Consider the following 14,296-nt stretch of genomic DNA (forward strand, 5'->3'; position numbering starts at 1 on the left):
AGAGCCCGCAGATTCTGCGATCAAGCATTGGAGGCGTTGGTGTTCGCTGTGGAGAGGCAGAGGGCGGTGCTCTACCCGGCAAGTGGCAGGAGGCCCTCGCCACAGGTCTTCCGCACCATGTGGAGGGAGGCAGCGCAGCATGTCTCGGGCAGCACTGTGGTCCCCAGGACTCACACACAGTGCAGGAAGATATTTAATGACCTCACTCGGGTGTTCAGGGTGAGTGAATGCTTCAACAAATGCTACGTAACACCATCTGAACCACAGTCTTCACACACTGCCCAAAGCACCACACCCCCAGCACTCACCCACCAACAATCTCTACCTACCAACACACACACCCACATCTCACACCTTGCACACAATGACAGCTATTCAACTACAGCAGGCGCATCACCCAAACACATTGCTCCACGCTCATTCACACACATTCCTTTCTCTTGCAGGCCAAGGTGGCTCACAACAGGAGGGAGCAGGAGCAGGCGACAAGCTGACAGCCAACAACGGTCTGCGCTGGAAAATAGAGTGCTGCAGATGATTGGGCGCCAGGTGGTGGGCGCCGTGGCCACCGGCGACGTTGACCCCCTTGGGGATACTAACTGTATGTTCATCCCTAGTCCTTCTTCTCACTCCCCACTTCCACCTGACCCCACAACCTTTTCACACTTTCCATCTAATCATGCTGTATGCATGCATTTCTCCCTTCCTGCCCCGCTCTCCTCACCTTAACCCGACTCTTGTGACCACCTCCTAGGTGAAGCGGAGCTTTCTAATACATTGCTCCTCGCTTAATTGGAGGTAGGAGAAGTGCTGTTGGAATACCCTTGGAGGGTAAGGCTTCCTGTTGAGAGCCCTGATGGCCCTCCTCCTCCCTCTGGGCACATGTTCCAGTCTTTCTCGCTGCCTCCGCTCCCTCCGCCATAGATCCTGGAAGGCGAGGTCGACTGCCAGTACAGCCCCATTAGTGTAACCAAGTGTAGCAGTTTGATTTTTTAAAGAATAAATGTAGCTAATTTTTAGTTGCCACAACACTCCCGATACTAAATAACCTTGAAATTATGGAATCAGACTGTTGGACTATGTGAAACTGACAAGAAAGCACTAAAACTCCACTAACCTACAGCTGCGACTCATTACTGATAATCCCTTTAAATAACGTCCCTGGAGCAGGCTTCTTGCTGCTTCACACCAGCTCTCCTGGTTGACTCCAGGCGCTAAGGTAGGTGGCGACAATCAATTTCGCAGATCGGGCGCTTAGTGGGTGTTGCACATTCACTGACGTTACGATCCGCCTGGTGTTGAGGCTCCCGGTGGTAACTGTTAGCGATGGCGGGATTTGGCGTGCAGCGTTGGATTCGCCTCGCCCCGGCGACAATGCTCTAGTGCCCCATTAGCGCCATCTGCTGGCGCTAACTGGAGGCGCTAAGGTACTGAATTTTTCCCCCTCGCTGTCTTGCCTTCAACATAAAGAATGGTCACGAGCAAGGTAGTTGAGGAATACTGACACCCATGCAGCTGAATGCCAGCAAGAGATACCGCATTCAGGAGTGGAAGGAAGAACATAGGAACAGGAATAGGCCATTCAACGCCTCAAGCCTGTTCTGCCATTCAATTAGATCATGGTTGATCTGTAGCTTAACTTCATCTACCTGCCTTGGTTCAATAACCTTTAATATCTTTGCCTAACAAAAATCTATCAATCACAGCTTTGAAATTTTCAACTGACCTAGCCTCAACAACTTTTTGGAACATAGGATCATAGAAAAAATGCAAAAATCCAACACTGAAAAGTACAAATGATTACAAAAATAAAATCTCTATTGGGTGTCTTGTTTGAGAAAAACCTTTCTAGATCGAAATGTAACAAGCACAAACATTCTTACATGTGCACACCATCTGAAGTTTGGCATTTCCATCAGGGTTCGGTCTCGAAGTTTTCTTTGAAACAACTCATGAGTTTCTTCATCAAGATAATGGCGAATCTAATTGGTAAAAAAAATGTTTCAGTTCATCAAAATTTTCTTTAAAAACAAAAAGGTACACAGATAGGTACTTCATTATTAAATCTACAGAATTAAACTTTTCAAAATAAATTTTTTACGCAAGTTTAGTAGAATTGTTACACTTTGAATTTTCTTCCATTTCCATCCAGTGGCAGGCAGTGACTAGTGGGGTACCGCAGGGATCGGTCCTTGGACCCCAGCTATTCACAATATATATTAATGATGATCTGGATGAGGGAACTAGATGTAATATCTCCAAGTTTGCAGATGACACAAAGCTGGGTGGGCGTGTGTGCTGTGAGGAGGATGCCGAGAAACTCCAGTATGATTTGGACAGGTTGGGTGATTGGGCAGAAGCATGGTAGATGTAATATAATGTGGATAAATGCGAGGTTATCCACTTTGGTGTCAAAAACAGGAAGGCAGATTATTATCTGAATGGCAATAGATTGGGAGAAGGGGAAGTGCAACGAGACCTGGGCGTCCTTGTGCACCAGTCTCTGAAAGTAAGCATGCAGGTGCAGCAGGCGGTTAAGAAGGCAAATGGTATGTTGGCCTTTGTAGCGAGAGGGTTTGAGTACAGGAACAAGAATGTCTTGCTGCAGTTGTACAGGGCCTTGGTGTGACCACATCTTGAGTATTGTGTGCAGTTTTGGTCGCCTTATCTGAGGAAGGATGTTCTTGCCATGGAAGGAGTGCAGCGAAGATTCACCAGGCTGATACCTGGGATGGCAGGAATAACGTATGAGGAGAGATTGGGTCGATTGGGCTTGTACTCGCTGGAGTTTAGAAGAATGAAAGGGGATCTCATCGAAACTTATAAAATTCTAACAGGACTAGACAGACTAGATGCTGGAAGGATGTTCCCGATGGTCCGGGAGTCCAGGGGTCACAGTCTAAGGATAAGGGGTAAGCCATTTAGGACAGAGATGAGGAGGAATTTCTTCACCCAGAGAGTGGTGAACCTGTGGCATTCTCTACCACAGAAGGCAGTAGAGGCCAATTCATTAAATATATTCAAGAAGGAGTTGATATATTTCTTAAGGCTAAAGGGATCAAGGGGTATGGGGAGAAGGCAGGAACAGGGTACTGAATTTGGATGATCAGCCATGATCGCATTGAATGGCGGAGCAGGCTCGAGGGGCCGAATGGCCTACTCCTGCTCCTATCTTCTATGTTTTCTATCCTGAAAAGTCACCTGGTTTGACATATTTTTTTCGAACCACAAAATAAATAATGTTTGTATTTAGGTTTTAAATCACTAGCCATGATGCGCGATCTGCCCGCGCCTGTTGAAAGTACTGCAGGCAGCACGCAAAATTGGTGCTGCCTGCTCATTAACATGATTAAAGCGCTGAGCCCAACACTAAACACGCTGCTAGTTGGCTCAGCGCTCAGCAGGGGGCCCAATATCGTGGGAGGTCTGCTCTGTATTTAAAGGTTGCCTGCAGAGTGAAAGGCTATCTGCACTTCTTAAAGGGAAGGTGCTTTGTGTGAGTACAGGAAACTTTCGTTTAACCGGAGGTTAAATGTTTGGAAAACGCTATCCACCGGCAAAATTCAGGAGTCGGTTCAGATAAGTTTTTTTACTTCTCGTTGCTTTTTTTCTCCAGTTGTGGCTCTGCAAGGTCTAGCTGAAGCTGTTGCTTAGCTACAGAGACGCTTGCAAGCTACGCCGACTGTTTTGAAGCTGTTGCTAAGCAACAGGGTTTGTTGCTTCACACGGAGCTCAGAAGCTCCGTATGTTTTAACATTAGCGCTGGTTTGTCCGGCAGTTTTGATGGGACGGCACCAGCTCGGTCCCGTCAGTGCTGGATACCAGAAAGTTTCCTGTACCTCATTCTGACTGGAGCAAAGCAAAGGGGAAGTTAGCAATGTCACAACAGGGCAGAGAAAGGGCACCTCGGTTCTCATTGGAGGCCGTGGTGCAGGGGATCAAAAGGAGGAGACAGGTCCTCTTCTCGCAGGGGGCCAGAAGGCCTTTCAGACAAATTGTATGAAGGCAGTGGGAGGAGATAGCTGAAGCAGTCAGTGTCATCAGTCTTTCCCCCAGGACCTGGATCCAGTGCCAGAGAGGTTTAATGACTTCACACGAGTGGTCAAGGTGAGTGAATGCCATGTCAAATGGAACAAGGTGGATGAATTAGTTGTGGAAATAGAGGTAAACAAGTATGATTTGATTGGGATTACAGAAACGTGGCTGCAGGGTGGGCAAGGCTGGGAACTTAACATCCAGGGATATACAATATTTAGGAAGGATCGGCAAAAAGGTAGGGGAGGTGGGGTAGCATTGCTGGTAAAGGAGGGGATTAATGCAATGGAAAGGAAGGATATTAACTCGGATGAAACGGAATCTGTATGGGTAGAAATGAGAAATAGCAAGGGGAGGAAAACGTTAGTGGGTGTGATATATAGGCCTCCAAATAGTAATATGGAGGTGAGGGAAGGCATAAAAAGGGAAATTAGAGAAGCGTGCGATAAGAGCACAGCTGTCATCATGGGTGACTTTAATTTACATATTGATTGGACTACCCAAATTAGTAAAAATTCTGAGGAGGAGGAATTCCTGGAATGTTTTCGGGACGGTTATCTGGACCAATATGTCGAGGTGCCGACTCGAGATCAGGCCATTTTAGACTGGGTATTGTGCAATGAGAAGGGACTTATCAGCAATCTTCTTGTACGAGGCCCCTTGGGTCAGAGCGATCATAATATGATCGAGCTCTCAGTCGAGATGGAGAGTGAGGAAATTGAATCAGAGACTAAGGTCCAGAACTTAAATAAAGGGAATTACGAGGGTATGAGACGGGAATTGGGTAAGATTGATTGGGTGGTGTTTCTGGGGGGATTGACAGTGGATAGACAATGGCAAGCATTCAAAGATAGAATGGAAGAATTCCAGAACATGTTTATACCGGTTTGGCATAAAAATAAACCTAAAAAGGTGACTCAACCGTGGATAACGAGGGAAATTAGGGACAGCATAAAATCAAAAAAAAGGGCATATCAACTGGCAAAAAAAAGCACCAGACCGGAAGATTGGGGGCAGTACAGGATACAGCAAAAGAGGACAAAGGGATTAATCAGGAAGGGGAAAATAGAATACGAAAGTAAACTTGCAGCAAACATAAAGACAGACTGCAAAAGCTTTTATCGGTATATCAGGAGGAAAAGACTGGTAAAATCCCAAGTCGGTCCCTTGCAGTCCGATTCGGGAGAATATATAATGGAGAATAAGGAAATGGCAGACCAATTAAACTCATACTTTGGTTCTGTATTCACAAAGGAGGACACAAATAACCTCCCAGGAATATCGGCAAACATAGGGACTAATGAGAGGGAGGAGCTGACAGAAATTAGTATCTCTAGGGATATGGTGTTGGGTAAGTTGAGGGGACTGAAGGCCGACAAATCCCCAGGGCCTGATAAACTACATCCTAGGGTACTTAAGGAGGTGGCCCTGGAGATAGCAGATGCTCTAAGGATCATCTTCCGGAACTCCATTGACTCGGGAACAGTACCCGTGGATTGGAGGGTAGCTAATGTTACCCCAATATTTAAAAAGGGGGGTAGAGAGAAAGCAGGGAATTATAGACCAGTAAGCCTTACATCGGTTGTGGGCAAAATGCTAGAGTCCATTATTAAGGATAAAATAGCGGAGCACTTGACAAATGGGGAAAGGATCGGACAGAGTCAACATGGATTTACAAAGGGTAAATCGTGTTTGACTAATCTGCTGGAATTTTTTGAGGAGGTAACTGGTAGAATAGATGGGGGAGAGCCAGTGGATGTGGTGTACCTTGACTTCCAGAAAGCCTTCGATAAGGTTCCACACAAAAGATTATCATGCAAAATTAAGGCTCATGGGATTGGGGGCAAAGTATTAACGTGGATAGAGAACTGGCTGGCGGATAGAAAACAGAGAGTTGGAATAAACGGCTCGTTTTCGGAGTGGCAGGCAGTGACCAGCGGGGTGCCGCAAGGATCTGTCCTGGGACCCCAGCTGTTCACAATATATATAAATGATCTGGATCAGGGAATTGGATGCAATATTTCCAAATTCGCTGACGACACTAAACTAGGAGGAGGGGTGGGCTCTGATGAGGATGTCAGGAGGCTACAGTGTGATTTGGACAGGTTGGGGGAATGGGCGGATACGTGGCAGATGCACTATAATGTGGATAAATGCGAGGTTATCCACTTTGGGGGTAAAAACAGGAGGGTAGATTATTATCTAAATGGCAATAGATTGGGAGATGGGGAAGTGCAGAGGGACCTGGGTGTTCTTGTGCACCAGTCACTGAAGGAGAGCATGCAGGTGCAACAGGCGATTAAGAAGGCAAATGGTATGTTGGCCTTCATATCAAGGGGGTTCGAGTATAGGAATAGGGATACCTTACTACAGCTGTACAAGGTGCTGGTGAGACCGCATCTGGAGTATTGTGTACAGTTTTGGTCGCCCCATCTGCGGAAGGATGTTCTTGTCATGGAAAGAGTGCAACGGCGATTCACCAGGCTGATACCTGGAATGGCGGGAATGACCTACGAAGAGAGATTAAATAGTTTGGGCTTGTACTCACTGGAGTTTAGAAGATTGAGAGGGGATCTCATCGAAACATATAAAATTATGGCAGGCCTGGACAGGCTGAATTCAGAGAGAATGTTTCCAATGGCCGGGGAGCACAGAACCAGGGGCCACAGTCTAAAAATAGCGGGCAAATCATTTAAAACAGAGATGAGGAAGAATTTCTTCACTCAAAGAGTGGTGAGCCTGTGGAATTCCCTGCCACAGAGGGCTGTGAAGGCTAATTCAATAAATATTTTCAAGAGAGAATTGGATATATTTCTGAAGGCTAAGGGGATTAAGGGTTACGGAGAAAAGGCGGGGACGGGGTACTGAACTGGTAAGATCAGCTATGATCTCAGACGAAGATCAGCCATGATCTCATTGAATGGCGGAGCAGGCTCGAAGGGCCGAATGGCCTACTCCTGTTCCTATCTCTATGTATCTATGTATCTATGTAAATGCTGTATTCCACCAACTGCACCACTAGCCTCACACACTGCTCAATGTACCACACCTCAATCACTCACCTACCAACAATCTCTATCAATCACGACTCATACCCCACAATCATAGCTTCACCTCACACACTTACCACTGTTGCAAGCCTCAGATGCACATCTCACACAATGCCAGCTATTCAACCATGACAGGGACATCACCCAAACACACTGCAACACACTCACTGACACACTTCACCCAAATACACTGCACCACACTCACTGACACACCTCACCCAAACACACTGCACCATGCTCACTGACACACTTCACCCAAATACACTGCACCACACTCACTGACACACTTCACCCAAACACACTGCACCACGCTCAGACACACTTCACCCAAACACACTGCACCACTCACTGACACACTTCACCCAAACACACTGCACCACACTCACTGACACATTTCACCCAAACACACTGCACCACACTCACTGACACACTTCACCCAAACACACTGCACCACGCTCACTGACACACTTCACCCAAACACACTCATTGACACACTTCACCCAAACACACCGCACCACACTCACTGACACTTCACCCAAACACACTGCACCACTCACTGACACACTTCACCCAAACACACTGCACCACACTCACTGACACATTTCACCCAAACACACTGCACCACACTCACTGACACACTTCACCCAAACACATTGCTCCACACTCACTGACACACTTCACCCAAACACACTGCACCACACTCACTGACACACTTCACCCAAACACACTGCACCACGCTCACTGACACACTTCACCCAAACACACTCATTGACACACTTCACCCAAACACACCGCACCACACTCACTGACACACTTCACCCAAACACACCGCACCACACTCACTGACACACTTCACCCAAACACACTGCAGCACACTCACTTCTCTTGCATAACCGGCGGCAGCAGGAGCTAACAAGCATGCCTGCAGAACCTGACCCAGCGGATATAATTGGAGGGGTCGTCACTGAGGCCGTGGCGATCGGCGAGGCTGAAAGCATTGTTGATGATGGTCTGCTCATACCTAAACCTACTTCTCGCATCCCACTTCCCCCTCATCCCACAATCTCTTCTCACTTACATGCTGCTGATGGTGTAAGCATGCACATCTTGCTTTCTCCCCCACCTCATCACAACCCGACTCTTGCGCATTTCTCCTTTCAGATACCCAAGAACTGCCACCAGCCCAGTCTGTGCAGGAAGAAGTAGAGGAGGAGAGTGATAGAGAAGAGACACTGTTACTCGATCTGACACTCCCAGGCACCAGCTCAGAAAATGGCACTGCACAAACTTTAGAGGGTAGTGTAGAGGCAGGATCTGCACATGGTGAGTCACTGAGCACAAGTGACCTGAACTCAGATGAGGAGTTCGATGGGGCGGCCTTCAGGAGAAGGGTGATGGACGTGCACATAGAAATGCTTGGTGCAATGGCAGGCCTGCCAGAGATCCTGTTGACACTATCAAGGTGCATGGAGGAGTCTGGCTCCAATCTTGCATGGGCCTTTGCACAGAGCTTGGAGCCCATGATTTCCAGGATGGATGTGATGGGCAACTCTATTAGAGCGCTTGTGGGCCCAACCATGATGCTGGGTGTGATGGGCGATGTCGCAGCTTCCATTGCAGCACAAGCGGAAGCGACCCAATGTCTGAGTGCTGCAGTGGAAGCTCAGACTTCTGCCATGTAGGCTCAGCTTGCTGCCACGCAAAGTCAGACTGCTGCCATCGTGGCTGGATTAATGAGTGTGGAAAGGTGTTGCAGCAGTCCAGCTAGAAATGCTGAGGGGCCATTCCGGGGGAGTGGCAGTGGCTCCGTGGAGCTTGAACCTGCTGTCCTCTCTCAGGATGACAGCATTCGTACTTCCACCACTGCTACTCTCCCAGTACCATTGCAGTTGCCTGTCAGCCGGCCAGCCCAGACAGCCGCCGCCCATGCTGAGGTGGTGCAGTCTAAGGCCGGGCCATCTAGACTCAGAGCTACTTGCGGTTGTAGGAGCACTAGAATAGGCAAAGGAACACGAAAGACAGACACTAAGGGAATGCACAAGGGTGATTATTTGATTTTGTAATGGAATATTGGAATTAATCATTTATAAATCATGTTTGGAATGTTTGTTTTGTGGTGGCTTTCATTTTAGCATTGTGGCCAAGAGGCCGTTGTGATGTTCCATGACAGATGGATGGTAAGGTGGGGAAGTGTTGAGCAACGGGAATCTGGGGTTTCATTCAGGGGAACCGGAGTCTGATGATGCACTCACAGATAGCCCATCCGAACGGGAATATTGCAGGCTGCTTCCTCCCCCTTCTCCTGAGGTGGTCGCGGAACCCGTGGCGGCAAGGGCTGCGCCCTCATGATGGCCAAGTTGTGGAGGATGCAGCAGACCACCACAAATTGGGGCACCCAATCCGTTGAGTACTGGAGGGCTCCTCCCGAGCGGTCAAGGCAGTGGTACCGTTGCTTGAGCACCCCAATGATCTGCTCAATGAGGTTCCTCATGGCAGTATGACTGTCATTATATATGGAGGGAAGTCATCAGCCAGGTGTACAGCGGATAGCCCTTGTTGCCGAGCAGCCACCCTCGGGTTTGACGTGGTGGCTGGAAGATTGCTAGCAGAGCAGACTGGTGCAGGATGAAGGCATCATGACCAATGTTCTCTTTAATTTTTTTTGGGTGCGGGCCCATTCAAAATAACACGCACACGTGGTTTTTCCCTCTTTAAATGTTGGTGAGCTGGATGCGCGGGAGCCGCAGAGCACTGCGCAGCCACGCAGCTTAAAGGGAACATTGATCATGACTGCTGCCAGGATAGCCGACATGTGCTGGGTGTGGCCGCACAGGAACTGCACATTAAGTGAATGGCACCCTTTGCAGTTACGCATTGCTATGCGGCATCCACAAATCCACGTGAGTGCAGTTGATGATTCCCTGCACCATGGGGTTGTCCGATATCCTGGCAAAGCCACATCAGCGTTCCTCCTGCTTCTCTCTGTTTAGAAAGAAGACAATGAAGTCCCTTTTCCGAGAGTACAGAGCCTCTGTGGTCTCCTAGAAGCAGGGATGGACGGCAAACTGCGAGATCTTTGCTATATCACCTGTTCCAGCCTGGAAAAATTCAGGGCCACGGTCACCTTGAGGGGCACTGGCAGAGCCGTCATCGCCCTGCTCTGAAGCTGCAGGTCTGGTTCCAAGAGGTGCAAAGTTCTGTGACCACCTCCTTGCTGCAATGGAGCCACCGAAAACACTGCTCCTGGCTTAGGTGCAGGTAGGAGAAGTGCTCCCTGAATACCCTAGGTGGATAAGGCCTCCTGCTGAGCGCCTTCCTCCCCCTCCTCCCTCTGTGAGCAGCTTGTCTTCTTTTCTGCCTCTGCTCCATCTCCGTCATGCTGCAGCGCAAGCGGGACTGCAAATGGAGCCCCCAAGACTGGGAGCAAGTGGTGTACGCAGAGGCCTTCCAGTAGCAGCCAACACCTTCCCAACATCAAGCAGCACTCCCTGCTGTGCGGGTTTGGGAGAGGGCGTTGTTTGGAACAGCGACATCAAAAATGGCAGGTCATGCGTCAAATCAGCATTACACGCTGACTGACATCACGATCTGCCTACTTTACATTCTGCCGGCGCATGTACGTCCCACCCATGCTATCGCCCTCACCAAGATGGTGACCAGCGAGGGCCGCGGTGGAAACAAGACGGCCACCATTTTTTTTCCCCATACTGACCTTAACTGCCAACGCTAAGGTGCCAAATTTCACAGCCAATATGTTTTACAAGAATAAACTAAAAAAAAAGTCAATCAATATAATTCAAAGTTTTGCAGCTCGCAAAATATGACAAGTTTAAGTCAAGTGGATTGGTTACTTTAAAAAAAAATGTTACACAGACCGAACACTTGTCACTCTCTCACAAAAAATTCCCATTAACAAAAAAAGAGGGACCAACCGTATTTATCAATTCCGCTACTATGTCTATGTCTTTCTGAAGTCTTATACAGTCTTTTACAGTTTGCCAAACCTCCTACTTTTGGGTCTTCCATTGCTTACTCTTATTCACATACTGTAGTTACACAACTTATTTCCTGAACTAAGCTTCTGATATAGTCTATTCTCTGCTAACAGCTTTTCTCGATTTTTCTTCTCAGATTTTAAAACTCTAACCTGAATATCCAAAAAATTGAAGTACTCTGTGATATCCTCTTGGAGTTGGTGGCTTTTCAGATCAGGTGCACTACACATTGGGCAAACCACGCTAACAATATTTTTTTCCTTTATGACTGATGAAAAATACTTCTTAAAACAGTCTTCACAGAAAGAACAGCTACAGTGTGTCATTTTGATAATCTACAAAAATAAAAGTATAAGGATTTTAATCAACATCATTTAAACAATAAACCACCAAAATAATTTATTTGTTCAATGCAAGTCATTTAAGTTAAACAAACTATAAAAAGACAGCACTCACACACTATATACAATATATATATATCCACAATCAAGTTTTAAAAAAATGTGATCCAGATTTAAGAATTACATAATGCATAGATAACACACACATTTTATTACACAAGAATAACACTGATTGCAGTTCTAAAACATACACTGAACATGATTGATAGCTGGAAGTGATTATTGGCCAGCAGTCTAACTTGGGATTCAGAGGATGTTTAGAAGCTGCTACAGCCTTCGCTGAATACTTTAATTGCCACTGTTCTATATGCAACTTTAAAAAAAAACATATTTGGAAAGCAGTGTGCATTTTAAAGCAACAGCAAATTACAACCTGTGCATCACATAATGAAAAACAGAATGCTTTACAAGCTGATTAATTAGGCTACTATATGAATAAGCAAGCAAAGGACCCACAAGTTCAATGAGGGCCTGGAGGAAGTTTACTGATTAATTCCCCGAGAACCCCTTTAAATCATTTGGTGACTTTAAGTGCTAAGCAAGGCAACAGATGTCAGGACAATGAAGTAAATCAGTATCCACATCAAGCAATTACAGCTTGGGTACAGCATGGTCAGGTGCAGAATGAAGCTCTTTCTACTCTGCCTCAACAGTTTACCTTACAGCCAAGCTCAAAAGACCACCCCTAGTGCACCAGTGTCAATTTTTCCATTTCCCACACAAGCCTTATTTCACCTATGCCTACAAAGCACAATTGAGATACATAAACTGTAAAAAGCAAATTACAGTTTGTGACTGAACAAAATAATTATATTTCCAAGTCAGTACAGGTAGACTATCCTTTATCCGAAAACCTCGGGACCAGCCGTGTTTCGGTTTTCGGAAAATTTCGGATTTCGGAAGGTGGGTCGGCGGGGGTGTCGGCGGGGGTGTCAGCAGGGGTCGGGGTCCCGCGGGGGGGGTCCGCAGTCGTGGCTTGTCCGTCGCTGCTAGCCTGGAATGCAATGAAGTTCCGCATTTCCACCAACAGGTCGTCGTGCTCGGTCGGAACAGGGGCCGGCACCGCCGCGGGCTCAGAGCTCTCGTTGCTTGCGAGCCTTTGGAAGAGAGTCAGGTGGTTCCGCTGGGGGGTCAGCGGGGGGTCGTGCGCACGACTTACGCTGACCCTCTGCTCAGCGTAAGTCGGCGGGGGTCGGGGTCGGCGGGGGTCCGCGGGGGTCGGGGTCGGCAGGGGGGTCCGCGGGGGTCCGCGGGGGGTCGTGCGCACGACTTACGCTGACCCTCTGCTCAGCGTAAGTCGTGCGCCACTCTGGTCATGTCGTGCGCACGACTTACGCTGACCGAAAAAACCTTCGGTTTTTAGAGGGTTTCGGTTTTCGGAAGTTCGGATAAAGGGTAGTCTACCTGTATTCTAATAACAGTGTACAACTTAACCAGTTAGAGCAGAAGATGTGCTCTACTGTCTTAGTACTCTTGGACGATAGGAGTTTTGGGGCTTCCTTGCAAACAGGTAATTATATCAATATGCCTGGTCACAGGGTAGTGCAGCATGGGGGAGCATTACTGTATCATGTCACAGAGCAGTCACACAAGGGTTCATGTCCAATGATGTGGTGTGTTAAAAGGGGAAGATGGATTTTTTTAAAATTGCCTAAAGGACTGTAAACAACAGATGGCTTTAAATGGGGTAGCTTCCTATTGGGGATAATCATGAATGGGCTTGCTCCAGGGTTCTGTACTGGGTCCCTTTCTGTTCACTACATTCATTAATGATCTGGAGGAGGACATAAGCAGCAGTCATTAAATCTGCAATGACGCCAAATTGTTTGGAAAAGTCTTGGAAAGAGAAATAGACAACTGGATTTGGATAGATTGTGGAAGTGGGCCCAAGACTCGCAAATGTCCTTCAATATCACCAAGAGTGAAGCTATGCACGTGCATATATGCGGGCATAGAACATAACATGAGTCAGGTAGAGGTAACTGAATGGGAGAAAAAGTTCAAGCTCAGTGTCAGAAAGTCATGACCAGAGCTAACAGAACCCTAAGCTGTATTAGCCAGACCATGAAAATAGGATTATTTAAAGCTTTTCAGCTTTAAAGGAATTTCAGGCAGAGGGCTGCTGAACTGGTCACATATTTTCCTCTATCAGGAGGGAAGGGAAGGGATGGTTGGTGCACAGGAATAAAATCAGCTGAATGATGTGGGCAAGCACGTATGGGTCTGAGGGCTTTTGTGTGCTCTGGATACATAAATACATAAAACATAACGTCAGAAGCTAACTACTTCATGCTCAGCTCTGCACAAGGTACAAGTGTGCTGCATGGGTCATAGATTTTGCAAGAGCAAATTAGTACTGCCTGATACTACACAGCAGAGCCAAGAATTCTATACATTATACCATACCTTGCTAAAAGATACTTGTTCACTGCAAATGGGACACTCATGAGAAAGATACCGCACAGCTGTTTCATAATTTAAACCAAACTGCACAACTTCCATCACATCCTCAACACTGAAATTCTGGTCTTGAAGGCTCAGTAAACTCTGAAAAATTTCTGATTTTTCCTTTGACAGACCAACAGGAATTGATGACAAATTTATCTGTGAATTGAAAAAACAAAAACCCCTCTGTGATTAAGAAGAAAAACTTCCTTTGTAACCTAAAAAAGTCTATTTCACAATGATCTAATACTTACCTTCGACATGGTATCTGCTATCACAGTAAATAAGTAGGTGTTAAAACACAATGAACTAAGGGAAACTAAAGTTCTAGCTCACAAGCACCAATATGTCAGTATTTAAAGTCACCTAC

The 14,296-nt window shown here is 46.9% G+C and overlaps 1 protein-coding gene across 3 annotated transcripts in view; it reads right to left on the reverse strand.

Moving 5' to 3' along the window:
- Nucleotides 1-14,296, reverse strand: part of LOC147114809 (uncharacterized) — a 158,476-nt gene that overhangs the window by 19,691 nt on the left and 124,489 nt on the right. For all 3 annotated transcript variants that reach the window (XM_085992769.1, XM_085992767.1, XM_085992768.1), the window contains exons 14-16: nt 13,888-14,085; nt 11,233-11,415; nt 1,884-1,982 (exon numbers count right to left, since the gene is read on the reverse strand). In XM_085992769.1, coding sequence (XP_085848895.1) covers nt 1,884-1,982; nt 11,233-11,415; nt 13,888-14,085 — 480 coding nt within the window. The remainder of the gene's footprint in view (nt 1-1,883; nt 1,983-11,232; nt 11,416-13,887; nt 14,086-14,296) is intronic.

This window comes from Somniosus microcephalus, chromosome 7 (genome assembly GCF_052327205.1).
Source record: "Somniosus microcephalus isolate GS21.2 chromosome 7, FLI_Smic_1.0, whole genome shotgun sequence".
Lineage (NCBI taxonomy): Eukaryota > Metazoa > Chordata > Chondrichthyes > Squaliformes > Somniosidae > Somniosus > Somniosus microcephalus.